This window comes from Sus scrofa, chromosome 1 (assembly GCF_054392235.1).
Source record: "Sus scrofa isolate SSC_HxYL_T2T_F1_AM1 chromosome 1, Sscrofa_HxYL_maternal_Yorkshire_Landrace_v2.0, whole genome shotgun sequence".
Classification (NCBI taxonomy): Eukaryota; Metazoa; Chordata; class Mammalia; order Artiodactyla; family Suidae; genus Sus; species Sus scrofa.
Window position 1 is genome coordinate 877,823 of NC_139383.1, and position 27,444 is coordinate 905,266.

At 60.4% G+C, this 27,444-nt stretch overlaps 1 protein-coding gene across 4 annotated transcripts; it reads left to right on the plus strand.

The window, feature by feature from the left end:
- Nucleotides 1–27,444, plus strand: THBS2 (thrombospondin 2). Of its 4 annotated transcripts, none has more exons than XM_013992423.3 (22): nucleotides 1–333; nucleotides 2,857–2,931; nucleotides 4,817–5,373; nucleotides 6,437–6,521; nucleotides 8,443–8,639; nucleotides 10,741–10,881; nucleotides 11,481–11,574; nucleotides 12,458–12,625; nucleotides 12,835–13,011; nucleotides 13,696–13,869; nucleotides 14,297–14,424; nucleotides 14,503–14,655; nucleotides 15,157–15,375; nucleotides 16,750–16,857; nucleotides 17,587–17,746; nucleotides 19,041–19,159; nucleotides 19,604–19,838; nucleotides 21,015–21,242; nucleotides 21,684–21,955; nucleotides 22,411–22,508; nucleotides 23,152–23,291; nucleotides 25,532–27,444. In XM_013992423.3, the coding sequence occupies exons 2-22, from the start codon at nucleotides 2,880–2,882 to the stop codon at nucleotides 25,537–25,539; spliced, it is 3,513 nt and encodes a 1,170-aa protein (XP_013847877.1). In that variant the 5' UTR covers nucleotides 1–333; nucleotides 2,857–2,879; the 3' UTR covers nucleotides 25,540–27,444. The 4 variants fall into 4 exon arrangements, with proteins under 4 accessions (XP_013847877.1, XP_084877180.1, XP_084877187.1 ...); XM_085021054.1 differs by having other exon boundaries at nucleotides 206–921; XM_085021061.1 differs by lacking the exon at nucleotides 1–333 and adding an exon at nucleotides 1,404–1,915.

Here is a 27,444-nt window from a genome sequence, read left to right on the forward strand (position 1 = left end):
AGGGAACGTCCGTCCTCCCCTGGCCCCTCGGGCTCCTCCTCTGCCCTCGGTCCCCCAGCTGCGGGCGGGCGGGGGCGGCGTGGGGGCTGGACGGGGACCCCCGTGCCAGGTGCTCGCAGCAAACGCGAGATCAGAGGAGGAATTATGTCATTCCCGGGCAGGAATGCCTCCAGCGTGCTCCTGCGTGTGTCTGACTGACAGCACCACACAGGCTCCGGCGCCTATAAAGGAGCCCCGCGCCCGCTCCTCGCAGCGCAGCGTGGGGCCGGGTCTCCCTCCTGGACGGTGCTCCGGGCTGCGAGGAGCCAGCCCCACGGGGTCTCCACGTTGCAGGTGAGAGCCGTCTCGACCTCCACCGTTTCCTTTCCCGGTGCTGTAACTTTCACAGGAGGCTCTTCTGCTTCCGAGAGGGAGCAGAGGAGGGACAAAGCCCGACTGTGAGCCTTGCCTGCGGGCCTGGGGCAGAGGCGCCCTGCACTCTGTGCTCTGCCTCCCGGGGTGCGGGGAGGCTCGGTTTCAGCCTCTCTCCGCAGTGGTCGCGCAGCGCGCTTCCTGGGCTTCGGGACCCTTGCTGCTCTCCTGCGTGTACCGGCCTGGAAACGGGCGGATGCTTCTGCTTTCGGCTACAGAAAACCCTCCAGTTTTCCAGCTCGAGTGAGCTCTGGAGGGGGCAGGCATCGGAAAGAAACTGGCGGAGATCGTTCCCGAGAATGTGAAACAGCCGTCAGCGAGGCTAGGAGTCGGCTTCCCCACGGCTTTGCTCGCTGAGCAGTGTTTCAAACGCTCTCAGTGACCATCCTGTAGGAGTCGGGCCGGGTGCCCTGCGCTCTGGCTGCTGCTCGGCGTCCGGGGAAGAGGCGGTGGCGGGCGGTCGGCGGGCGTCTGAAGGGAGCGGGTTTGTCCGGGAAGGACGCAGACTGGGTGAGGAGACCTGGGAAGGCGCCGCCGCCTTGGGGAGGAGAGGGGACTTCTCAGCGAAGTGACTCCTGCTGGGAGTGTTGATAGGAAAAGAACTCTTAGAGGGCTTTACAAACTCCCGTGATACTCTGTTGCGGAACGCGTGCTTGCTTCTCTAAAAACTAGAACCATAAGCACCCACTCCGTGGGTGAAGCGGGGTGCTGGTGTGGGAGCTGCCACCCCAGGGTGCGTGTTGTGTGATCTCGCAAGTGTGCCTCCTGTCACCCAGGACCCACCGTACCTGCGCCTCTGCCCCAGTGCTTTCTCTTTGTTGCGACCCCATGAGATAAGGTGGGCCCCCCCCAGGCTCCCGTGACAAATGCTGATGCCCTGTGACCCTCGTGCCTTAGAATCAGAGGATTGGATTTTGTTAGCAGCAGAGTTCAGTTTACTCCCTCGAGGCTGAAAGGAAGCTGAGCCTCCAGAAGCTGGAGAGTTACATCTTGGACAGTGTGCATCTGTCTGCCGGAGCCTGCAGCCACCACTGTGGGCCCGGGGGCAGGGGCCCGCATGTGGACGAATGGGGAGAAGGCAGGGCGGAAGCTTCGCAGGTGTGCCTGCCCGCCGTCTCCTATCAAACCACTTAAGGGCACTCACTGGGTGCCAGGTACTCTGCTAAGTACCTGTCGAGGGCTTGCTCGTGTAACTCAGTCCCCGAGGCCCTGCTGACAACGTGCTTACTGTCACCACTGCACTGGGCAGTCGGGGGACAGCGCATTCTGGACACACAGCCGGGCTGAATAAGCCTTTACAGACAGTGACGTGCTTGGCGTGGTCCTCATGAGAACCCTAGGAGTAGATCGTTTAAAAGACTGTCCTTCATTCTGCAGAAGCGGCGGCCGAGCCCTGAGAGGTTACGTGAGTTTCCCCAGCTGCACAGTGGGCCCCTGACAGAGCAGCAGAGCCGGGCAGGGCGGGGGCCGGCCCGCGCGGCCCAACTGCCGCCTCCCTGTGCAGGTGGGAGACAGCAAGTCCGGGACCTGCCTGGACGGACGGCAAGGCCAGGGGAGCCTGAGGGTCCTGCGTGGACCCCGCTTTCCCATGGGTAGCCTCAGGTTCCCCAGTGCTTCTGGGGAGGTGGCCACTTGGACGTCTTCGTTGCCAGGGCGCTCAGGGTCTTGGAAGCCCTGGGCGGGGCGGGGTGGGGGGTCTCTGCTTGGTTTTGCCTCCCCAGGACCAGGGCACAGTGTGTCGCTGGAGCAGCCCTGGGGCCACACGCTCGGAGGCCGAGCAGGGGTTAACAGCGGAGCGGGCTTCCGGCCAGTCTCTGACTCCTGGGCCAGTGTCTGGTGAACCTGCCAACTGAAAAGCCTCAAGAATGGAAAAACAGGCCTGCAGGAAAATAGAAAAGCGAAGTGAAAATGATTACGGGCGGAATGCTGTGCTGTTAGCAGTTGCGCTCCACCAGACTGGTTTACGTCTGACTCACATACAGTTCGCGTTTATTTTATTCAGTTAGGTCGTGTGCAGCTTTTCTCTCGGCTGGGTACACCATGTGTCTTCCTAGGCCGTTTCCCCAGGCTGACGTTTTTCGAAATTCGGAACTCCCTGGGTTTCGTCTTGGCTGCACTTTCCGTAGCAGCGCTGCTCTGGGCAAACAGTGTCTTCGCCTCCACCTACCCGTCCGTGGAGTGGCGACAATGGAGCCTCCTCGTCCCTGTGAGGGTTAAGCGCTGTGACAGGCGCGGTGCTTGTCCCCAGACGCTAGCCCAGCGAGCACCAGCTGCAGTCGCAGGGCCCGTTTCCAGAAGCACAGTTCCTACCCAGCCCTGGCTGCCCGCAAATGCATTCGTTTCTGATTTTGTGTGCAGACGGGTTTTAAACCGTCCTGTGAGTACAACCTCCAACCTGTACTACAAGTTGCGTGTTCGTAAGTAACAGTGTCTGATTGTCTGCAGGGTTTTCACTGGAGGGAAGCAGGATGCTGTGGCCTCTGCTGCTGCTGGCCTCGGGGGCCTGGTCTAGCGCTCGGGGTGAGTGGACGTGCCTGATGGGGGGGGGGGCAGTTTGCTGTGGCCGCTTCTGCCGCTGGCCTCGGGGGCCTGGTCCAGCATACCTGGGGTGGGGGTCCCAGGATGAAGCTCACCCTCAGGACGAGGACAAAGTGCAGTCCTGGTCAGAGCACCTCACCTTCTAGAACCTTCTTAACTGCCTTTAAAATAAATCTTCACTTACTTTTGAGTACATGTGGTAGGAAATGTATTTTTGGAAAATCCAGGCGTTGGAGAAAAATACCCTCTCACCTGGAAATGCAGTCTCTGCTGGATGCATTTTGCCTTTTGTTTCCTGATATTTACACCTCATTGAAGCATTTAGCTTCTTGTAACTTCTTTCCTTCCCATTTCTTTGTACTTAAAAATATATCAAAAATATTTTCCTGTCTGTCTCCTTACATGTTTTTTTAATGACTATGTAATATTCCTTTTCTCTACCTTTATTTTGTTTTATTTTATTTATTTTACATTTTTTTGTTTATTTATTTCTTATTTATTTTTTCTTTTTAGGGTTGCACCCATGGCACATGGAGGTTCCCAGGCTAGGGGTCCAATCGGAGCTGTTGCTGCCGGCCTACACCACAGCCACAGCAACGCAGGATCCTTAACCCACTGAGCAAGGCCAGGGATCCAGCCCGTGTCCTCATGGATGCTTGTCAGGTTCATTAACCACTGAGCCACGACGGGAACTCCTATTTATTTTTAAAAATGATTTTATTTTTCCGTCACAGCTGGTTTATAGCACTCTGTCAGATTTCTGCTCGACTGTATAATGTTCCACTAGAAGGTCAACTGATTTTTTTAGACTAAACCCCGCCTGTAGTATCACTAGTAATACTGTCACTGCCACTACTGTTACTATTTTAGACACATGCCCGTCAAAATTGTATCTATTTTGACTAGTATAAATGAAGTCACACAGGACACTGTTGTGACTACGTATGTCTTAATATTAGTGACTATTTATTTAGGATAACCTCCCCAAATAAAACTACCGAGCCACAGGTTTTAATTATTTTAGGGCTTTTCGATACGCGGCCGAATAGCTCCATCGAAGGTGGGAAAGTGAACATTTCTACCAGCAGTACCGTGTGTTTTCATGTTGTGACTTGCCAAGTATCAGATAAAAAGTTATGCTTTATTTGAGTTTTCTGTTCAGAAAATTATTTTGAATGACTTAACGTGTTAGGATTTGGGTAACATCTGACAGCTTCCTCTCCAGTAGCTTACGTGGTGACTTGAAATCACTTGCGTGTGGACGTGAGGTCCCCGTGTCCCAGACCGTCCCCTGCATGTGACTCAGGCAGGCAGGATGGGTCTCTGCAAACCGGGGGGGGACCCGCGTAGCTGGCTCTGGGCCGGCGCTCTCCCCACAAGGCCACGGGAATCGCTAATAGTGCACGGATGGCGAGGCTCAAGGGCCATCCTTCCGTGGGCACGTTCTGGGCAGTCAGGTGGCAGAGAGAGGTCGCACCGAGCCCCCCCGGCCCCAGGCTGGAAGTGCAGGTGGCCCCGTGTCCTGGTCCAGGACAGGGGGACCATGTCTGGGCGTAACCGGGCCCTGCTCCTTCCTCGAGGAGGTCTTGCTGGGCAAAGCGTCGGCTAATCTGAACAGCGCGCTTGGTGTCATGGCTGGTCTGCCTGTGGCCCCAGCTCCCTGGGGTCAAGGGTGGAGCTGTCCTACGGTCGCAGCTGTTCTGGGGAGAGAGGACAGCGGCGTTCCCCATGGGACAAAGCGCGGGCATCCCTGAGGGAGGGCGCGAGTGGGCGCGGGGCTCCTCAGCCGCACACACGTGGACCACGCGTGCGCCTGAGAGCAGGACGCCTGTGCTCCGGTGACCGCCTTGCTCTGCTCCCTGGGCAGCTGGTGACCAGGACGAGGACACCGCCTTTGACCTCTTCAGCGTCAGCAACATCAACAGGAAGACCATCGGGGCCAAGCAGTTCCGGGGCCCGGACCCCAGCGTGCCCGCCTACCGCTTCGTGCGCTTCGACTACATCCCGCCGGTGGGCGCGGAGCCTCTGGGCCGGATCGCCGAGGCCATGCGGCGGAAGGAGGGCTTCTTCCTGACGGCCAGCCTGAAGCAGGACCGCAAGTCGCGGGGCACGCTCCTGGCGCTGGAGGGCCCGGGGGCCACGCGCAGGCAGTTCGAGATCGTCTCCAACGGCCCCGCCGACACGCTGGACCTGACCTACTGGGTGGACGGCGCCCAGCACGTCATCTCCCTGGAGGACGTGGGCCTGGCCGACGCCCAGTGGAAGAACGTCACGGTGCAGGTGACCGGGGAGACCTACAGCCTGTACGTGGGCTGCGACCTGATGGACAGCTTCACGCTGGACGAGCCTTTCTACGAGCAGCTGAAGACCGAGCAGAGCCGGATGTACGTGGCCAAGGGCTCCGCCCGCGAGAGCCACTTCAGGGTAGGTGAGCCGGCCGCCCGGTGCCAGCTGCCCAGCCGGGAGGCGCTGGGGTGGCACACACACACGCGCGCTCCCAGCACGCGCCCATGCACCCACTGCCCGCCACAAGCTCCACACAGGGCCCGCCTGCTGGCCCTACGATCACCTCCACGTGCACACACGCACAGACACACAGCACACACACACGCGCACCGCTTTCTGGACCAGGCGCAAGCAGAGCAAACCGCCACAAATGGTCCCCGATTTCCAGACTGAAGCTGGATTGGCTGATCAGGCCCGCCCAGGTGTCTCTCCTGCACTAGACTCCCGTCTGCAGAGCCCACTCCAGCTCCGGTTCATTACTGACGTGGTGGGAGAGAAAAGTAGCACCTGTGCTTCCTTAGGGCGCCTGCCCGAGGAGGGAGTAATGCCACGGGCGCTGCAAGAGGCTCTTTGTAAAGGCCAAGTGCGTAGACCCTGCCGGACGGCTGGGAGCTGCTCCCGGGCACGGAGGGATCCTTGGAAAGAAGGCTGCCTTTAGATTCGGCTCAGAGAGAGGCCTCGAGACGCCTCGAGGCTGTAGACGTGGTCTCTGGCCGTCGTCAGGGAGCTCGGGCCCCATGCAGTGGACAAGGCTTTCAGTGTCACAGGGTGGAGGCTGGTGTCACAGACGTCCTGTCTGTTCTGAGACTGGACCAGTGCAGGCCCTCAAACCCGATGGCCGCGGGCAGGAACGCTGGTTGCCCTCAGAATCCCCTGCCACGAGGGCACGGCCTGAGCTCCCCCGAGTGTGCCCAGAGGACAGAGCCTGGCCTCTCTCAGGGCCCCCTGCCCGCCCTTCTCTGAGAAGCTCTTCCTTCTCAGGCCAGCCCCACTGTCTGCCTCTTCCCCCAGAGGCAGCTTCCTGGTGACTTACACCTGCTAACCCACCAAGGAGACTTCAGACCTGCTGAGCGTAGAAGCCCAGGAGAAAATGCCCTCACTGCTTTGAGATTACATCTCGGTTTTTAAAATGCCATTTAGCGCGGCACCAAACATCTCATGTTCGCCCGTCTTTCTGTCTCTCTCCTTGCACCTGCTTCAGGGTTTGCTGCAGAATGTCTTCTTAGTTTTTGAAAACTCCGTGGAAGATCTTCTAAGCAAGAAGGGCTGTCGGCAAAGCCAGGGAGGTAGGTGTCCGAACTGCCGTTGGATGGGCCTCCCCTGCGGCGTGGGCGGGGGCTGGCGGGCGCGCACACACGTCGGAGCAAGTGCAGCATCCTGGCCGGAAGCTCTCTGGTCAGCTTGGATGTGCTGGCATCTGAAAACAATAAATTGCTTAAGGGTTAATTATGAAGGTATTTTAATCATCCAATATAATCCACTTTACAAGCCAAAAAATAAATGCCTAGCATTTTAACTTGATTTCAAATATTTGCAAACAACGGCATAGGTTGCAGTAACCTGTCGATTGATGTGTAAAGCTCATCTTAACAAGCTCCCAGTGCCTGTTTGTCCAACTTGGTTTATGGCAGTTTTTTTATACTAGTCACAGCAACCAACACGGCTTTATTATGAAAACACACACTGCCTGCATCACTGACAGGTCCTCCCACGCTGTCTGTCGGCTGCATCTTGATTTACCTCCAATCTTATTTGCCAACAATTTCTTGAGCCCTTCTTAGTGGAAGGTCACTATGCTGGGCTTTTTAAGTGAAATGTGTCATTTAATCTTCAAAGCGCCATCCCCCTTCCTCACTTCACAAATGAGGAAGCTGGGGAACCAGGAGGGCCCACTGACCGCAGGTGAGCCGCCCGCGGGTTCCTGGGCCTGCCGCTTGGTCCCGCGATGTGATTTACTTGTGCTAAGAGGTGGCTGCAGCAGCTCAGGACCACGCCATAGCCCCGTACCACCAGCTCCGGCTAAAATGCCAGGATCAGTCCCTTCGGGCTAGGTCAGCATCTCTGGGGGGGTTCGGTCATAAAAGAACAAACTTTCTGAGGAGGCTGAGATAGTAAACTGACATTCAACAGGACGGGTAACAGGATTCAGAGAAAGAAGGGCAGAAGGGCAGTCTCGGGGCCTTGGAGGGTTTGTCTGTCTTTAAGTAAGAGCTGAGCATCCTTGGACACGGTGGCCCCGCAGGTAACAAGCTTGTGTTTATGTGGTTCCGTGTGGTGACGAGGTTCGGGTCTAGTGAGTCTGAGGGGCACCCCAAGGTCAGCGTGAGTTGCAACAAGGATTTTGAACCAAGCAATGAAAGCTCAATGAGACAGACAGACTGACCACATTTGCAAGTCCTAACTCAGCGATGGGCTGTCTCAGAGAGACGTTTGAAACACGTGACAGTCACTGCAGAGAGGAAGCCAGGCCACCGTGCCCCGCCGGAGGGTGCCTCGGTCTTGCACTTGCCCGAGTCAGTTGTGTCATCTGGGGCAGAGCCACGGACCGGGAACCTCAGAGGCTTGTGTGGTCTCTGGGCACTGAGATTCTGAACCTGTAGCAAGGCTTCTGCTTTCAGGGGCTCCTGGGAGGCCAGCAGAGAAATGACATGTCAGGGAAAAGGAGGGGACGTCCTGACGAAATGACATATTTAGCAAGAAAATAACTGAGTTTGCCTTAATGCCGAACACGCAGCTGAAGGAGAAGGTGTTTGGGATGGAAAATGGGATAGACGGAGTGTGAGGCCTGTCGTCAGAACGGATGGATTTCGGGTGGGGGACAAAACCAGGAGCTTTGAAAATACCAAGTCACCTACATGTTTATAGAAAAATTCGGATAAAAATAAGAAAAAGAGGAAATTGTTGCCTCTAATCCGTTCAAAGCTGATGTGTGGGGAAACGCTCGTGCCGATGCTTTGTGCTCGTTTCTGTCCCGGGCTGAACCGCTCTGCTGGTGGGTGGCCTCTGAGGGCTGCATCCCTGTGGTGTCCGAAGGTGGGCAGAGCGCCCGGCGCAAGCAGGGCTGCCATGGGAAACAGCCGCCACCAGATCCCCTTGCTCTCGGGCGCGACGTGGCGCCCGCCGCTCCCGACGAGCCCGGGGCAGCCCCGCGGTGCCGGCCAGGCTGCCCGGGGCCCGGCGGCTCACTGTCCTCTGTCCCTCCTGCAGCCGAAGCCAACGCCATCAGTGAGAACACAGAGACGCTCCACCTGAGCCCCCCGGTCTCCACGGGGCACGTGGGCCTGGGCGCGGAGAAGGGCCGGGAGGTGTGCGAGCACTCCTGCGAGGAGCTGGGCAGCATGATCCAGGAGCTGTCGGGGCTGCACGTCATCGTGAGCCAGCTCCACGAGAACCTGCGCAAAGTGGTAGGTGCCCGGGCTGCGTGGCTCGAAGGCGACCAAGCACGGCTGACCCCTCCTGAGCGTCACGGACCACCGCTGACTGTCACTGACCACCGCTGACCGTGACTGACCGCCACTGCCCCACTCCTGAGCATTGCTGACCGCCACTGACCATAACTAACCACCACTAACCACCCCGACCACCACTAGTCACCAGTAATCCCTGCTGACATCACCGCCTACCACTGATATCACTAACCGTCGCTAACCAGGACTAACTGCCACTAACCATGACTTATCCTGATTAACCGGCACTAACCAGCAGGCTCCCTGGAAAATGAGGCGGGTCCTGCTGTCTGGTGACAATGCCGTGTGGTTAGAGGCGGGAGAGCGATGCTGACAGGAAACAAGCTCACAGGCGCCACGTCCTCCGCCACCAGTTCTTAACTTGGGACACTCATCTCCCAGGAGCAGCGTTGACTGCGGAGGGAGGTGCTTTTACTTAGAGGACGGAGCTCGGTGGGGAACAGCCCGTCCCTGAGGCGTGAGGCCATAATGGACAGACGTGTCCTCGCCTCCACAGCACGTCCGGGAGGAGGAAACGGGGCTCGGGTCCCAGGACGTGTGATTTAAGCTTCAGAGGACGACTGCTGGCGCGAGGAGGCGGGGGGCGGGCAGGGGTCGTGGGGTCCCCGAGGCTCTGCAGATGCTTCGCGGCGAGGTGCTTGGCCCGCCGGTCCAGCCGGGGGCGCTGGCGGGTTCTGACTCAGGCCTGGGACGGGCAGGCAGCTCACTGCCACTCCTTGGGGAGGTAGGGGACCGGGTTAGAGGTCAGCAGCCCCCAAGACAGCGTGTGCCTTCTGGAGTTTCCCCACGTCCTGGGCCTGGGGCAGGAGCGGGCCGTGGGGCTGTGCAGTCAGCACCCCACTGAGTGTCCACAGCTGGGAGTGGGGCGCTGCAGGGCCTTCAACTCTGGCTGCGTCAGGGTCCAGCACCTCGGCCTGGCTGATGCTGGGGGCCTCCGGAGGTCCTTGGGGGCACGAGGGAGGCCAGGACGGGGTGGGGGTGCCCGGGGTGGTCCTGGGGGCAGGAGGGAGGCCAGGATAGGGCGGGGGGCCTGGGGTGGTCCTGGGGGCAGGAGGGAGGCCAGGACAGGAGGGGGGAGCCCGGGGGTGGTCCTGGGGGCAGGAGGGAGGCCAGGACGGGGTGGGGGGCCCGGGGTGGTCCTGGGGGCAGGAGGGAGGCCAGGACGGGGTGGGGGGCCCGGGGTGGTCCTGGGGGCAGGAGGGAGGCCAGGATGGGGTGGGGGGCCCGGGGTGGTCCTGGGGGCAGGAGGGAGGCCAGGCCGGGGGGTGGGGGTCCTTTGCCTCCGATTCTGCTCCTTCCAACTGAAAAGAGCTTTGCGACGAGTTTGCTCACATTGGAGTCAGGGATTAAGGAAATTTGTGAACTCCCTGAATTGCACAAAAATGTCAGGATGATGTGTTTCTGTCAATGTGGTGCAAGACGGGGGCGGGGCTGCATGTCTTCCGTGTGGTTCTCAGAGGGCCCCTTACGCCCTGTCAGCAACGCAGCAGGAGGAAGTGCTTAGAAGGAGGGAGGTAACGTCACGTGTTCAGGGGCAAATGAGGTAACTGTCACTTATTTGATTTTTTAAAAACATCTGGTGCCCTTTCCGCTGGTCTGCAGCCCCGCGATAGCAGGGCTGCGTGAGCCCTTGCGCTCGTGCTGTCAGGGCGTGTCCGTCACACTGGGAACCACAGACGAATTCAGGAACCAAGCCTCAGTTTTCAGCTGCAGGTGGCGGGAGGCACCGTCCCCCGTCGGCTCCAGCCGCTGCTTCCCGTGGCCTCCAAACACACAGGCCACAAGCCTTCAGCGCGGCTGTCATTCGGGGCGCAGGGGTTGGGGGGCAGCGGAGGCAAAGCGGAGTCGCCTGGCCTGGCGGGTCTCTGCGCTGGCGCTGCCCTGGGGCCTCTGCGGCCTCTGAGCCTCGGGTCCCGGGCGCCCAGGCTGCGAGCCTGCTGGTTCTGCTCCTGTGCCATCCTAAGGAAGGGGACGTCCCTCCGCGGCCAGCCCGACAGCCCCCCTGTCCTCACACTCAGCCGTCCCCCTCCTCTTCCAGTCAAACGACAACCAGTTTCTCTGGGAGCTCATTGGCGGGCCCCCCAAGACCAGGAACGTGTCCGCCTGCTGGCAGGACGGCCGCTTCTTCGCCGAGAACGAGACCTGGGTGGTGGACAGCTGCACCAAATGCACCTGCAGGGTGAGAGCCGCGCCATCCCCGGGGCCGGGTGGGTGCCCGCGGGCCCTGGCTGTCGGGACTGGGCTGCGTCGGGGCAGCGGAGCCGGAAGTAACCGGAGTGAGGCCGGCATCGGCCGTGGATCTGCACGCGAAGGAGCGGGGAGGGGCTCGGCCACTGTTCCCGGGGGCGGGGGGACGGCGGGCTGGGGGCAGGCGCACAGGCCCCTCTGGTCTGTGCCGGAAGCCGCGCGGTCCCGTGAGGGCCTCTCGGTTCAGCACAAACCTCTGGGGTGCAGGTCACTGCCCAGGACAGCAGTTGGGTTTCCTTATTTCATGCCCCTTGGTCTGCACCATGGTGGCCCAGACCCTGCGGGACCTCATCTGTCCCCCTCCTGCCCACCCCAGAGCTGGGAGGCCCTGTTCTCGGTGCTCAGCGGGCGAGACAAGGAGAACGTGGTCCCAGAGCCCGCTCAGGGCGCTCGGGAGAGAGGTGACCTCGCGCCTCAGGAGCGGCAGCCCGCGTGGCAGACCGTCCGGGCTCCTACCGGCCCTTTCAATCCAGCCCCTGCCCCATGTTCATGCTTTAAACGAGGATCACAGAAGCGCCCTTTTCCTTGTAGAAGTTCAAAACTGTTTGCCACCAAATCACCTGCCCGCCAGCGACATGTGCCGACCCGGCCTTCGTGGACGGCGAGTGCTGCCCATCCTGCTTCTGTAAGTGTCGCCGGGGCGGGCGCTGCTGCGGCGGCGGGAGGGGGCGGGGGGGGGGGGGCTTGGCCTCGTCCCCGCGTCTGCGCCGTCTGTTTGCCGAGCACAGGCTCTGCCCCTCCGTGATTCTGAACAAAACGTGGCTTTTCCAGGTTTCAGGTTCTTTCTTTGTAAAACACAGGCTGATTGTGCCCACGACCCAGGGTTAGTTTTTTGAAGGAAATAAACTCTACCATGACTTGTGTGAAAGTGCCTGACACACATGACCTGTTAAATGCTGCCGAATCGGGTGAGCGAACCCCGTGATCAAGCAGCCTCCTCAGACGGGGGCCTCCTGCTGGTCGCCGTGCGGGCAGCGCAGGAAGCCTCCCTCGCGGTTCTTCCGCGTTCTAGAACATTTAAGCACAGCCCCGCCACACAGCCCTTCAACGACCTGATGTGACCATACGGCGACGGCTCACCAGGAAGGCCCTTGCCTGGTCATGTCCTTTCTCTTATTTGGAGATTGTAATTTCCAGCGAAAAATCTCTTGGCAGGGAATTGTCTTTGTTGAACTAAGTTTAGTGTTCTGTCATTTCAACCAAAAATTGAAGTTTCATGGCCGTTTATAGATCAGCAAATGGAGGTTAAAATGGAAATTGCTCCCACCTGGACAACTCCAGTGGAGCCTTGCGCAGGCAGGGTCAGCCCTGTCCTTGGTAAAACCGTTAGAAAAATCACAGACCCTTTCCTGGGCAGGGGGCCCTGAGCCCCGGCCCGGGACCGACCTGGGGCAGCTCCCGTGTCTGCTCACCCCAGCGCCCGTGCGGGCGTCCTGCATGGACCCCAGCGCTGGGCTCTCCCGCGTGGGCTGTCCCTGGGGAGGCCTGACAGGAGCTTGTTCCCTCAGCGGACGGCGAGGAGGGCTGGTCCCCGTGGGCGGAGTGGACGGAGTGCTCTGCCACCTGTGGGCCCGGCACCCAGCAGAGGGGGCGGTCCTGCGACGTGACCAGCAACACCTGCCTGGGGCCGTCCATCCAGACGCGGGCGTGCAGCCTGGGCAAGTGCGACCACCGCAGTGAGTGTGGGGCCGCGGGGTGGGGTCTCGGGGGTGGGGGCCGGGGCTCAGCCCTCGGGTTTGGGGTTCGGAGACCGCCTGCCACCGCCCATTCTGGGAGGCCCTCAGCCTGGTCCCCCTCCCTGATGGATTGGCGAACCCCGGGTGGACCAGCCCCCAGCTTCCCCCAGGTGCCCGCGCCACCCGTGTCTTCGTTTCCTCCGTGCTAGTCCGGCAGGACGGCGGCTGGAGCCACTGGTCTCCTTGGTCCTCCTGCTCCGTGACCTGCGGGGTCGGCAACATCACGCGCATCCGTCTCTGCAACTCGCCGGTGCCGCAGATGGGCGGGCGGGGCTGCAAGGGGAGCGGCCGCGAGACCAGGGCCTGCCAGGGCCCACCCTGCCCCGGTGAGTGGATGGGCTGGGGAGGCTGCGGGGAGGGGCTCCAGGGCCCAACCTCAGCACTACACGGGCCTGGCACAGGCCCGTGCGACGCGGGGCACCGGGTTGCCTTGGCTGCCTGGGTTCTGGGTTCTGGAGGCCGGGCCTTGGGGTCAGTGCTGGGGCCTGAGCTCCCTGCTCTCATCTCCATCAAATTGCCACGAGGCCACGGCTGCAGGAGCCGGGCCGGGGCCCTGGGGAATCGACAGGGCACAGACGAGGTCTCAGGAGACGGCCTCCTGCCTCAGGGGCACCTGGGGTCCGGGTTCGAGAAGGCCCGTGCCCCCCCCAGCAGGCCCCCGGGAGGCCGAGTCATGAGGCGTGTTCACTCAGAGGAGGAGGCCGTGGTTGGTTCCTCTCCCTGCTGGGCGACCCGTCGCTGCTGATGGCCAGTGACAGCCACTCAGCTTCGTGCAGCCTTTAGGGTGTGAGCACCTCTAGTCTGTGGCAGGGGTGCACCTGCGGCTGCCCCTCATCAAGGGTTCCAGCTTCTGGGGACAAAATAAAACTACCTGGAGTTTCCCGTCGGCAGCCCCGCCCCCGGTGGTCCCGAAAGGCCTTCTTCCCCAGGGACACGGCCTCGCCCCGGGCTCTGCCCCGACCCCGTCCCCAAGCCCCAGCGCCCTGTGTGACCTTCTGTTCTCCCTCCAGTGGATGGTCGGTGGAGCCCCTGGTCCCCGTGGTCGGCCTGCACGGTCACCTGTGCCGGCGGCATCCGGGAGCGGACGCGTGTCTGCAACAGCCCGGAGCCGCAGCACGGTGGCAAGGACTGCGTGGGGGACGTGAAGGAGCAGCAGATGTGCAACAAGAGGAGCTGCCCAGTAGGTGGGTGCCGAGGCCGCCCAGCGGGTCTGCCCCAGGGCGGTGCACTTCAGCCAGAGGACACCACCGGCTTTTTATTGGGACTAAAGGGTTAGCAAACGGAAAATACAGTTCTGTGCCCACGAAGAAAACGGTTTATCCCTCTGCTTAATGCGGCTCTAGCGTTTTAACGTCGAAACCGAGAGCTCGCCTTGGAGGGGACATGCGCATAATGGGGCCGTAAGGACTCGCGCTCCTAACCTGCGGCAGCTCTGCCTCAGACCTTCCCTCTCGGAGGCGCTAACGGGGGGCTGCGGCTGGCATCTTCCTGTCTCACTCTCTTCCACCGCGACTGAGCCACAGGGAGTTCGAGGGCGGCCTGAGCCGCCTGTGCGGGTCACGTCGGGGCGCTGCGGCTCCGCGCTAGCCCGGCTCCTCCTCCTCCCCGCAGACGGCTGTTTGTCCAACCCCTGCTTCCCCGGGGCCTCGTGCAGCAGTTTCCCCGACGGGTCCTGGTCCTGCGGCTCCTGCCCCGTGGGCTTCCTGGGCAACGGCACCCACTGCGAGGACCTGGACGAGGTGGGCGCCCCCAGGGCAGCGGGGTGTCCGTCGTGGGTGGGGAGCGCGGGCTGACGTGTGGTCTGCCGGTCCCCGCAGTGCGCCGTGGTCACGGACGTGTGCTTCACGACCAGCAAGGCGCACCGCTGCGTCAACACCGACCCCGGCTTCCACTGCCTGCCCTGCCCCCCGCGCTACAAGGGGAGCCAGCCCTTCGGCGTCGGCCTGGAGGCGGCCAGGACCGAGAAGCAGGTGAGCCGCTGGCCCTGTGTTTCCGCGAAGGGTCTTCGGAACATCAGGCGGGCTCCTGACGAGGGCGGGCTGGGCAGGAGAGAGGACGCAGTGCTGGGGAGACGGTGAGAGGGGCTGGCTCTGGTGGCCCGCGTGACCCCAGCATGGGGACACAGGGACGTTTTCACGCCCAGGGGGTGGGAGCGCAGGGCTGGGTCTGAGTTTCACGCACAAGGTCCCTGAGGACCAGGGTGGGGACCTGTGGTCTTTCGTGACCCTGGGGGTTGCTGTGGGCTCGGCTGTGACCTTGGCCGGCCTCAAGGTGAGGGCCTCAGGCCACATCCAGGGAGCAGAGCCCTGGATTTCTGGACACGTGCTCCGCAGCGAGTACACGCCCCCCCCCCGGCCCCGGCAGCCCTTCAGCGGGGGCCCTGTGCCCTGCACTTGGCCCAGAGTGCGGCCTCGAACCCTCCCTTCCCGGTCAGGCTCAGGCTCAGCCGTGGTGCACCCCGCCCCCCGCAGGTGTGTGAGCCTGAAAACCCCTGCGAGGACAAGACCCACAACTGCCACAGGCATGCTGAGTGTGTCTACCTGGGCCACTTCAGCGACCCCATGTTCAAGTGCGAGTGCCGGACGGGCTACGCGGGTGACGGGCTCATCTGTGGGGAAGATTCGGACCTGGACGGCTGGCCCAACAAGAACCTGGTCTGCGCCACCAACGCCACCTACCACTGCATCAAGGTGGGGGCACGGCGTGGGGTGGGGACCCCTGGCCTCCAGGGCCCCAGTTCCGGGTGGCTGTGCCCTGGACATGGCCTGCGGGTCCACAGGGCGGGAGGCTCTCCCACCACCAGCCGCTCCGAGTCGCCTGCCTCGTGGGTTTCTCCGAGTCCCGGGGCCCCTCTGGACAGGCAGCTCGTTGTTGGGACGGGAGGGACACTGTTGGCTGCATATGAGACGAGGCTGGAAATCAGTGGGGGAGGGGAGGGAGGGAAACGGCTGGGCCGGGCTTCCGAAACCCACTCGGAATCCAGCAAGTGTTTCCCTTTGCCAGGAGCCTCTGAGCTGCATCCAGAAGTGGTCTGGCCCCCTGGACGCAGGGGGCTTTCTTAGGACCTGGTGTGTGTGGGGGGGTCCTTTTCTGGGGCCACTGAGCAAAGGGCCACAGACCCACAGGCCTTTGCCCTCAGTCTGGAGCTAGAGCCTGAGACGAGGTGATGCAGGGCTGGGCTCCCACCGCAGCCAGAGGGGAAGCTTCTTCCAGGCGTGCCCACTCCGGGGCTCCAGGCCCCCTGGGCTTGCGGACACACTGCCCCAGCCTCTGCTTCCGTGTGTGGGTCCCAGGCTCTTTCTGACGCCCACACGCAGCATCTGAGAGTTCCCCTGTGTATCTGCTGCAAAGGCGTCCACGCTCCAGGCCTGGGTGCCCCCCACGCACGGGAGGGCCCTCTCTCTCCTTCCTGGGCTGGAGTTGAAACCCGGCCCCAGCCCTGCCAACTGAGGACCATCCTTCTTCTCGGACCGGGGCCCCACGCGTGGGTTCGAACGTGCTTCTCCCGTGGACCCTCTGCTGCTCTTTCCAGCTCCTGCGGCCACAGTGTGTGAACAGCTTGGCTTCGAGTCATCACGTGGCTGAACTGAAACACAGTGGCTTTTTACAGGAGGCGCCCACTTCCTGGGCAGAGCTGAGCCAGGCAGATGGTCTGAGGGCTGGGCCCCGGTTTCCGAGCCGACCCCCATGCCTTCGAGGATCCCGGATCCCATGCCGGCCCATGAGGGTTAAAGGCTCGTGATCCCGAGCTTGGAGTCGGGGGGCGGGGTGTGTGACGGGAGGCTCTGCCCTCCCCCGGATTTTCGTCGCCTTCCTGTAACTGCTGTCGCCGGGCAGCTTGCAGGCTCCTGGGCTCCAGGCACACGCTCCGCAGTGGTGACGTCACTGGTGGTGGTGACGTCCGTCCTGGCAGCTCTTGAGAGGAGGCGCAGGAGCCACGGCCTTGCTGCCAGGTCCCTGTCCTCAACTCCCCGTCCAGGACCCGTGCCTGCTGCTGCCACGCGAGCTCCGGCCCTCCCGCAGGAGGGGCGGTGTCACACCCAGCCTGCCTCCTCTGCTTGCAGGACAACTGCCCGCTCCTGCCTAACTCTGGGCAAGAGGACTTTGACAAGGACGGCACTGGGGACGCCTGTGACGACGACGACGACAACGACGGCGTCAGTGATGAGAAGGTGGGGGGCTGTGCCGCTGGAGCTCCGGCTCGCGGTTCGGGGCACGGGCAGAGCCGGAGAGCAGCGCTCCGGGTGGGGCCTCCTGCGTCCTGGGGCCGCTGCCCCGCATGAGAAGCGGGCGGGCTGCGGTGGGCGCGTCTGGCCTGGCCTGTCCGCAGGCCAGCTTTCAGGACGCGGGGCTGGCCGGGCGCCCTGCCGGACGCGCTGTTGGGTTTAACGTGCTTTCAGCTGCGTGAAGGGCACGCACCTACCTCCTCCTGGGGGTGCCGGCAGGGGTGCTGTGGCCCCGAGTGACATCCCCGCTCCCTGCGTTTAGGGCGTTAGGTTGACCCTCTCCTGGGAGAACTGCTGCCGACATGCAGGCAGAACTCGTTGGCACCTGATTCAGGGGTAGCGCAGGGGAAGCCCCGCGAGTCTCAGCCGCAGATCTACTGCATCAGACTCGACTGACCCGTCGACTCCCGCCCTCGACGGGTCTGTGTCCAGCCTCGGCCCGAAGTACACGGCACGTCACCCTTTCTGTAAACCCCCAGGATGTTTAGCCGGGGCAGAGATGCTGCCGGATGGTTTGATGGGAAGACGCCATCCGGCGGTTTTCCTTGTTGGCCTCGGTGACCCGGAGCGGCTTCGGACGCTGCCAGTGCTGCCAGTGCTGAGCCGTTTCAGACCGATCGCAGACATCCCTGCCCCGCGAGGCGCATCAGGTTCCTCCCTTGCGTTTTCTTCCAGGACAACTGCCAGCTTCTCTTCAACCCCCGTCAGTTTGACTACGACAAAGACGAGGTTGGGGACCGCTGCGACAACTGCCCCTACGTGCACAACCCCGCACAGATCGACACCGACAGCAACGGGGAGGGCGATGCCTGCTCCGTGGACATCGACGGCGACGGTCAGTCCCCCGGTCGAGGCCTGGTCAGCCACGCTGCGCTCTGGGTATCAGACGAGCTCAGCTCTGTCTGCACCTGCCGTGAGACAAGGCGTCCCTGAGCTGGTCCCACAGGAGCCCGGCCCCGTTCAGCTCCTCTTTGCCCGTGCGTCCCTGGAACGGGTCGCCAGCCGCGGGATAACCTACGGGAAACCGCAGACTCGTCGCCTTCCTTTTCCGGATCCCGGGCTCCAAGCCCTGTGTCCGTGTGTCCGAGCCCCGCGTCACCTCTCATGCCCCCCTCTGCCCACATCGGTTCCCTGTCTGACCCACCTTGCCTCTGAGCACGGCCCGAGGGCAGCCTGGGCCTGGCCTGTGCTCCCGCCCTACCCCACACCATCTTCATTGCAAAGCTCCCGGGGTTCCAGGTGGCCCAGATGCTGCGAACCCCTGACACCACCAGGCTGCCGGACCCGAGAGCCGTGCCCTGGGGCAGAGCCGCCTCTCCCGGCTCCGCCTGGCCCTGGGCGTCCACAGCGCGGCCGTGGCTCGACACACTCACCCCCACGCCCTCCGCCTGCCCGCCTGCGTTCGTCTCTGGCTGTTTCCTTGGGGTGACTTGGCATCATGTGGACCCACTGCCACCGGCGCCAGGGCGGGGTCTGGCCTCCATGTTCTCCAGGGCTGCGAACGCTGGGCCTCTCCTCCCATCCCGTCCGTGAGGTCGGATGGCGGGCATCCCTCGGGGTCCTCGCTGCCCGGCCCCGTGGCCCCCCACCTGCCCGGGACGACAGCCGCCTGCCCGGCGCCTGATGCCCTGCTGACTCCGGAGGGCTGGCTTTCCCCTTTGAGTCTGATTACCATTGGTAATGGTTTTCACGAGCCCAGAGGCGATGAGATTCGCCGTCTGATTTCCGACGTCTGGAACCAGATGTGGCAGTTACCGCCCTGCAGCCTCTCCCTCGTGGTTTTCCTGCTGAGGTGCGGAGTGGCTGGGGGAGTGGACCCGGAGCTGACGGGCTCCTAGGAGCTCCACACCCCTCTCCGAGTGGGCGTTAGGGAGACACGGTTGGCGTGTGGGCCCAGTTGTCGTCCCTGGTGTGTGTCGACTCCTCCGGGAGTTGGTTCTGCTCCCACCTAAGGGGACTTTGATTTTAATGGGAAGCCCTCCATGAATTCAATAATCCTTCCATCTTATGATTTCTTAGACCCGTTTTTTACTCGACACAAGTTTGGCTGTCAGGTATTTAACGTGGTGGGGGGGAGCCACGTGCTTCTCCCCTCCCAGTTTATGCCTCCATCCCGCTCAATCCTGCAGATGTCTTCAACGAGCGAGACAACTGTCCCTACGTCTACAACACCGACCAGAGAGACACGGACGGCGACGGCGTGGGCGACCACTGCGACAACTGCCCCCTGGTGCACAATCCCGACCAGGTAGTAGCCTGGGGTGGATCAGGCGTGAGAGGAGGGGGTCACGGATGTGGGCCGCTTTACGGTGTTCCATTTGCTCTGCCAGGACCTGACGGCAGAGGCTTTTCAATCATTTTAACTGGAAGCATTTGCAGAGCTCGAGTCTAGCAGGGCTTCAGTCTCGCTGGCCGCTAACCATCTGGGCATCTCCCCAAGGCAGGCGTGGGCAGGCGCTTCTCCAGCTCTGCCTCTGGGAGACGCAGGGAGGACACGGCGGGTCGAAGTGGATCGCGGACCTTGTGGGAGGGACAGAGGGACAGACTTGGGCAGCTGTCCCTCCCCAGGCTTCCTGTGGGAGGGCTCGGGGAGACCCTGGACCACGCACGTGGGGTGAGGGTCCGGCCCACACGCCGGCATCTGTTTCGCTGGACGGATGCTCAGGGCGCTGTCCCCAAACCCTGTCCCCAGACGGACGTGGACAACGACCTCGTGGGAGACCAGTGTGACAACAATGAGGACGTCGACGAGGACGGCCACCAGAACAACCAGGACAACTGTCCCTACATCTCCAACGCCAACCAGGCCGACCACGACCACGACGGCAAGGGCGACGCCTGCGACTCGGATGACGACAACGATGGGGTCCCGGATGACAGGGACAACTGCCGGCTAGTCGCCAACCCCGACCAGGAGGACTCGGACGGTGGGTGCTGCCCAGGCCACGTGCAGAGCCTCAGCCCGTGGGGGGGGGGGTCCGCAGGGGGCTCGGCCTCTCCTGCCAGAGCCTCAGGCTGCACTACGGTGCAGAGCTGTGCACGGGGGCGGTTTGCATGTCCCCTGGCTTCTGCTCGCACGCCCGGGGGACGTGGTTTCCAGGGTGCAGACCTGGCTGACCAGGTGCCGCGTGGAGGATGCACGCCCACCGTGGACGAGGTGGGGACCTGGGGTTTGAGCCAGTGGGACCCACGGACTCACGGAGGACTCACTGATCTGAAGCGCAGCTCCAAGGACCCCCCTCCCGCCCCCCGCCTCACCCCCAGCAGCATGGGGCTCATTCTAGACATGAGAATGGATGGTCCTGGCCTGCAGCCGCTGGGCCCGGGAGGGGCTTGCAGGGCGACAGGCAGCCTTTCACGGGAAGCAGGGGTGGGGCTGGGGTGGAGGCCAGGCTGGCGCACGGGGCATGTTCGTGGTTTGGAGGCACCTCACACGGGGGCCTGTCACACGGCAGTCGGGGGGTGGGGGGGCGCGTGTCAGGCTCGAGCGCCGAGAAGTCGTTTGAAGGCTGTGATGGGAGTCAGGTTGAACGCGGAGGCGTTTCTCCTTCTGAAGCAGTGGGCGCCAAGTGGGCTAGTTTGGCCGGTGGCGTCTGCCTGTGGGAGCGCCAGCATCTCCAGGAGCCGCAGGGCCCGGAAGGTCTCGGGGGCGTCTCTCCAGGTGCGGGCTGGTCCCCGCCTCGCTGGCACTTGGACGAGGTGCTCCCCCAATGAAGTCTGTTTTCGAGAAAGTGGCTGCTTTAAACAGACCGCAGGGGGGACTAGGGTGATGCTCGCAGTTCCGAGAATGAGCAGGGCAGGATCTGGAAGTTCAGCCTCATGGTGCTCGGCAGCGTCCGGTTTTGGTCCCTGATTTCACCTTCAGGAGGAAGCGAGGTGACTCGACAGGAGCTTGGGTGGCGGGCGTTGCTACGGGACGTGTCACAGCGATGTTTTCCAAAGCGTCCAGACGCTTCCCAGCGTTCGGGCCAAGCGCCAGAGGTCATGACACACAGCCAAGCTCTTACCCCCGTTTTCAGAGAATCGCCTCCGGCTCCCTCAGACACAGAAAGGCAGGTGGCACACTGTTCCTTGGCCTTTTCTCTGCTTGTCCTTGGTGACAGGTGATGGGCGTGGCGACGCTTGTAAAGACGACTTTGACAACGACAGCATCCCGGACATTGACGACGTGTGTCCCGAGAACAACGCCATCAGCGAGACGGACTTCCGCAACTTCCAGATGGTGCCCCTGGACCCCAAGGGCACCACGCAGATCGATCCCAACTGGGTCATTCGCCACCAAGGCAAGGAGCTGGTGCAGACGGCCAACTCCGACCCCGGCATCGCTGTGGGTGAGTCTCCCAGTTGGCGCCACCCTCGGGTCCTGCCTGAAGGCGCCCAGGGGCACGCGGCTGCTCCCTAAAACCCTGGGCTGCCCTCCCGTCTTTCCGGACGGAAGCCGCTCCTTTCGGCCCCTTGGTTTGTAAAATCATCTGCCTAAATGTCTCTGGTGGAAGAACTTGGGGGCGGGCGTGGATCTGCCTCTCTTCGCCTCTGAAGTTTCCGGTGGTCAGCCGCCACTTGGCTGCGTGGACCTGGCCTGTGGGGTGTAACCCGATGCAGTGGCTCTGCCGGAGCTCCAGAGGGGGCTCTAAACAGACCAGCTCGTAAATGTCATTGGTGTCAGCGTCACAGACGCCTCCCGCCACAGCGAGGAGGAGAGAGCTGCCTTTCCCTGAGCCCCGAGACCCCGGGGCTTGCCGCCGTCTGACCGGTGTCCCCTGGGCCTGCAGGTTTTGACGAGTTTGGGTCCGTGGACTTCAGCGGCACCTTCTACGTCAACACGGACCGGGACGACGACTACGCCGGCTTCGTCTTTGGCTACCAGTCCAGCAGCCGCTTCTACGTGGTGATGTGGAAGCAGGTGACGCAGACCTACTGGGAGGACCAGCCCACGCGGGCCTACGGCTACTCCGGGGTGTCGCTCAAGGTGGTAAACTCCACCACGGGCACCGGCGAGCACCTGCGCAACGCCCTGTGGCACACAGGGAACACGGAGGGGCAGGTGAGGGCGCGTCTCCTCTGCCCCCGGGACACACCCACCGCCGGTTTCGTTCGTTTCAGCGCACATCGCAGTGGCTTCCGTTTCTTCTTGGGCCCCGGGCTCCTTAGAGATGCCAGGCCCAGGCTTGCCACACCCTCGGTTATCCGCTTGCGCGTTAAACGAGCGCTACCCTCTTCTAGCGGAGGGAAGAGCTGGGCTTCAACGTTCAGTGTTTTGCCCAAGGTCCCCGTCGAGGATGCGGCCGGGCGCCGGTGCTCTTCGCACCCATCTGTGGGGTCCAGTGCGTGGACTCGACCTGCACCCAGCTTATACTGTCTGTGAACCGCTTGGGAGGGAGATGGGGCGGCGGCAGCCCCGGGCGCCCCTCACAGAGCAGCGCTTCTCTCCCATTTGGGGCTGAGCTCTGTGGTCCAGATGCAGGAGCCGCCGGCACTCAGGAGCGTGTCTTTCCTTAGGTTCGTACCCTGTGGCACGACCCCAAAAATATTGGCTGGAAGGACTACACTGCCTACCGGTGGCACCTGACCCACAGGCCTAAGACGGGCTACATAAGGTGAGGTAGCTCCGTACCAGCTGTGCTTCTGCCAAGTGGTTGTCACCTCTCAAGGGTGGCGTCACGCAGGGAAGGTAACTGCAGCTCTGCAGATGTGCCCGTGAGTCGGTTGGAGCACAGGGTCGCTGTGAATGGCTGAGCTTAAAACACATCTTTGAACAAAACTTTTACAAAACCAGTCGGCAGAATCTGCTTCTCTTGGCAGAACAGAGTTCGTAACGGCAGGTGGTGAAAACCACATGCAGATGACTTAAACTTAGGTTTTTTGCAGAGTTAAGCTTGGTTCCTAAGAGCGTGAGCCAGTCTCAGCAGGGGGCTGTGTGTCCTTGGGGACAGGACGCGGGTAGGGGAGGTGCAGGCTGGCTGAGGGCAGTGTGTCCGCAGGGAGCCTCCTGTCCACTCCCGCACAGCCTCCTGTCTCTGGGCGTTTTGGGAGGAGCCCGCCCTGCTGTCCCACAGCGCACAGTCCCTGGGGACGAAGCAGGTGTCGCAGAGCAGGATGATGGCCAGGAGGTCACTGACACCTGGGGGAGAAGCTGGCGCCCCAGCATGGGGGGGCGTGACAGGGAGGCAGGAGGCTCTGGGGTCACACTGTGTCCCCACCTTCTGCCAGACGTGCTTAAACCGCCCCCCCTACCCCCAGAGTCTTAGTGCACGAGGGAAAACAGGTGATGGCCGATTCGGGACCCATCTACGACCAGACCTACGCGGGCGGGCGCCTGGGCCTGTTCGTCTTCTCTCAAGAAATGGTCTACTTCTCGGACCTCAAATACGAATGCAGAGGTGGGTGTGAGAGCCTTCGCCGGGGCCGCGTGCGGCACAGGAGTTGGGGAGGAACAGAGGTGCTGAGCCTCGAGCTGGTGGCCCGTCCCTAGCAGACGTTTTGCCCGGTCAGCTTATGTTGACTTTGTCTGTCACTCGGTTTGTTTGAAGTTGGGTGTGAACGTCTTTGGCAAGACGTTCGCTTCTCAGTTCCCCCCAGGCTCCACCTGTCTCACTGGGCTCTATCCCTTGCTTCCTGTATTTCCCACACCCTCTGGGCCCCTAACGGCATTCTGGATTGTTGCCCTTGCTGGAAGAAAGGAAGGAAGGAAGGACGGGTGGGGCAGAGAGGGAGGGAGGAAAAGAGCAGGGGGACGTGGAGTGGGGAGGTCCTCTCCAGCTACATCTCTAGGAGTGTATTTGAATCAAATAATATACACCCAAAGAGAGCTTGGCTTCTCCGTGCTGTAAGACTATCAAAATGAAAATATCCCCGTTCTTCAGTTGAGGTAAATAAGACTCAGACTTGCTTCTCAAAAATCACACAACAAAAATGTTGATCTATCTTCTAGATTGTGGTGAAGCGTTCTTTCCCCTAGGTTAGGTTGCTTTTTTGAGACAGTCCATGTTTCCATCCCATCCATCCGTCCATCCATCCATCCGTCCACCATCCACCCTTCCACCCTTCCATCCATCCATCCATCCATCCTTCCATCCCTCCCTCCATCCCTCCCTCCCTCCATCCCTCCCTCCCTCCATCCTTCCATCCATCCATCCTTCCATCCATCCGTCCATCCGTCCCTCCCTCCCTCCTTCCATCCGTCTATCCTTCCATCCATCCATCCGTCCATCCATCCATCCATCCTTCCATCCTTCCGTCCATCCATCCATCCTTCCATCCGTCCATCCATCCATCCGTCCTTCCATCCTTCCATCCTTCCGTCCTTCCGTCCGTCCATCCGTCCATCCGTCCATCCGTCCTTCCGTCCATCCGTCCTTCCGTCCATCCTTCCGTCCATCCTTCCATCCGTCCATCCTTCCACCCTTCCATCCATCCACCCGTCCATCCATCCATCCGTCCATCCTTCCACCCTTCCATCCATCCACCCTTCCATCCATCCACCCTTCCATCCATCCATCCATCCATCCATCCATCCATCCATCCTTCCATCCTTCCATCCATCCATCCTTCCATCCATCCATCCATCCATCCATCCATCCATCCTTCCATCCTTCCATCCATCCATCCACCCTTCCATCCATCCATCCATCCATCCATCCATCCATCCATCCTTCCATCCTTCCATCCATCCATCCTTCCATCCATCCATCCTTCCATCCATCCATCCATCCATCCTTCCATCCATCCATCCATCCATCCATCCATCCATCCTTCCATCCTTCCGTCCATCCTTCCATCCGTCCATCCTTCCACCCTTCCATCCATCCACCCGTCCATCCATCCATCCGTCCATCCTTCCACCCTTCCATCCATCCACCCTTCCATCCATCCACCCTTCCATCCATCCATCCATCCATCCATCCATCCATCCATCCATCCTTCCATCCTTCCATCCATCCATCCTTCCATCCATCCATCCTTCCATCCATCCATCCATCCATCCTTCCATCCATCCATCCATCCATCCATCCATCCATCCATCCATCCTTCCATCCATCCATCCATCCATCCTTCCATCCATCCATCCATCCATCCATCCATCCATCCTTCCATCCATCCTTCCGTCCATCCTTCCATCCATCCATCCTTCCGTCCATCCATCCATCCGTCCATCCATCCATCCGTCCATCCTTCCATCCATCCATCCATCCATCCATCCTTCCATCCTTCCATCCATCCATCCATCCTTCCATCCATCCATCCTTCCATCCTTCCATCCATCCATCCATCCATCCATCCTTCCATCCTTCCATCCATCCATCCATCCACCCAGCCATCCATCCTTCCATCCACCATCCATCCTTCCTTCCTCTCATCCGTCTATCCATCCTCTCATCCGTCTTTCTTTCCTTCCGTCCATTCTCTCATCCACCTGTTTATCCATCCATCCATCCGCCATTCATCCACCATCCATCCATTCACACATCCATCCATAGTGTAATGTCTTTTTGAAATCGAAATAGTGCTATTTATGTCTTTTAAAGATGGAAGTAGCGATATTTAGGTTATTGTTCAACAAAATCAATTGGAACAAAGCTCACGGTCCCGTCTGCTGATTTCTGCCCCCTGTGTTTTGCAGATATCTAAACCAGATTTGCTGTGTTTCCAGCAAAGTACTGTAGAAGCGGTCATCCAGACAGCTCAGTCCATCCCGGTGCTCACGGCTTCTCTCTCTAGCAGCACCTCTGTTCTCGACCCCTCACTCTGAGCGGTTCTCCACCTCCTGCCACCAGCCCAAGCCCAAGCGCCTTCAGAGGATGAATGTTAATGGAGCCAGACACACATCCAGCTCCACTGCAGGAAGACCGGCGCGGTGACACCTGAGACTTTACGTGGAGTGAAAATTGAGCATGATATTATGTTTGTTGTTTGTTTAAAAAGAATGACGTTTACATATGAAATGTAAGTACTTATTGTATTTATGTGTATATGGAGGTGAAGGGGATTTTGTGCATAAGCCGTTATCATAAATTAAGCAGGAAAATTATGGCTACACTGCTTTCAGTGCTTTCAGTTGGGTGGGCGAGCACCCAGATCCTGTTAGGTCGATTATAAAGAAGGGTCAGCTCAAGTGGGAGGTAGCGCCGTCGTAAGACGGAGGTCAGAGGGTGATGTGGACGTGATAACTGCCTGGAACGTGAGAACGGATCCCAGCAGTGAAAGAGCCCCTCCCCACTCTCCTGTCCCGCAGTGGGAGCCCCAGGGGCGCAGTTCTATCCAGGAAGGAATGTCTTTGCAAAGGGCTCATTTCTGCAAAGACGCAGGACGGGGAGGGTGGCCCTTCGAGGCGGGGCGGACCTGGGAGAATCCTCGGCACTTGCCTCTGCATTCTGGTCACCAGAATCCTTGCTGGAGCGTCTCCTGTGGGCCCGCCGCTGGGGGAGCGCCAGCTGAAAAGCAAATGGGCGACCGCACCTTGGCATCTCACCCCATCCCAGAGGCCTTGACACCTCAGACAGGTGGCTTTTACCTAACTTGGTAACACATTTCATTAAGGTTCCGGTCATAAATGCTGTGTTAATATTTATTGAATGAATGCAGAATGAAGTTCCATTCACCAGTAACTTATTTTAAATAAGCCAAGTAGCCCCATGTAGTATAATTTCTAGACGTAAACATATAACTAGTATATAAGACACAGTTACAGCAAATATCTTCCTGCGAAAATACACGGCTTGATAATACTACGTTGCCATCTTAACGCGTATGCTACCCAGTGTGATGGACTAAATAAATACTAATGAAGAGTTGACCATGGAACCTTAATACATTCTGTTGCCGGTGACTTTCATCCTTTCTTGTGGTCATCTATCTATCTGCTGTGCGTAGGATCTTAGGACACTGGATCCTGCCGACCCGTCTGAGCAGACACAGCCATTGATCCGTCATCAGTAGCGCACACACGTTTGGTTTTGTTGTTGCTGTGAGTTGCGTGCTCTTTGCGCAGGAAACACTCGTTAGTCTCACTGCAGGCGGGGACTCGGGAAGAAGACTTTGTCGGTCCTCCCGCGAGAAGGATCTCACTCCACTGCCGGGGAGAGGGCCACGACCCGTCTTTCCTCGCGCCGCCCGTCTCCTAAAGGCATGTTTGTTGCTTCCTCTGAGGTGGATTTTCCTTTTGTTTTGCTGCACTTTCTACCTGTCTTGGTGGAGCTGTATCCCCAAGACCAGGAAGGGTTGGGAAACGTCATTAAATGGAAGTTGTGACGAGCGCGTAGGTTTTCTGTGATGTTTGGGGGACCACGGCGCTGTGGGATGGTTATGTGAATATTTAGAATGTGCCATGTGGTTTTTTGTAAATTATTTATGTTTTTTTTAAAAACAAACTTCTGGTACAGACGGATGAAACTTCTTTTGTTTTGCCAAAGACTGTAAATATTTATTTATTTGTTCACATGGTCAAAATTTCACCACTGAATCCCTGCATTTAGCTAGAGCCTCATTTTTCTAAAGATTAATAACAGGAAATAAATTGTACAAAGGTTTTCTCTA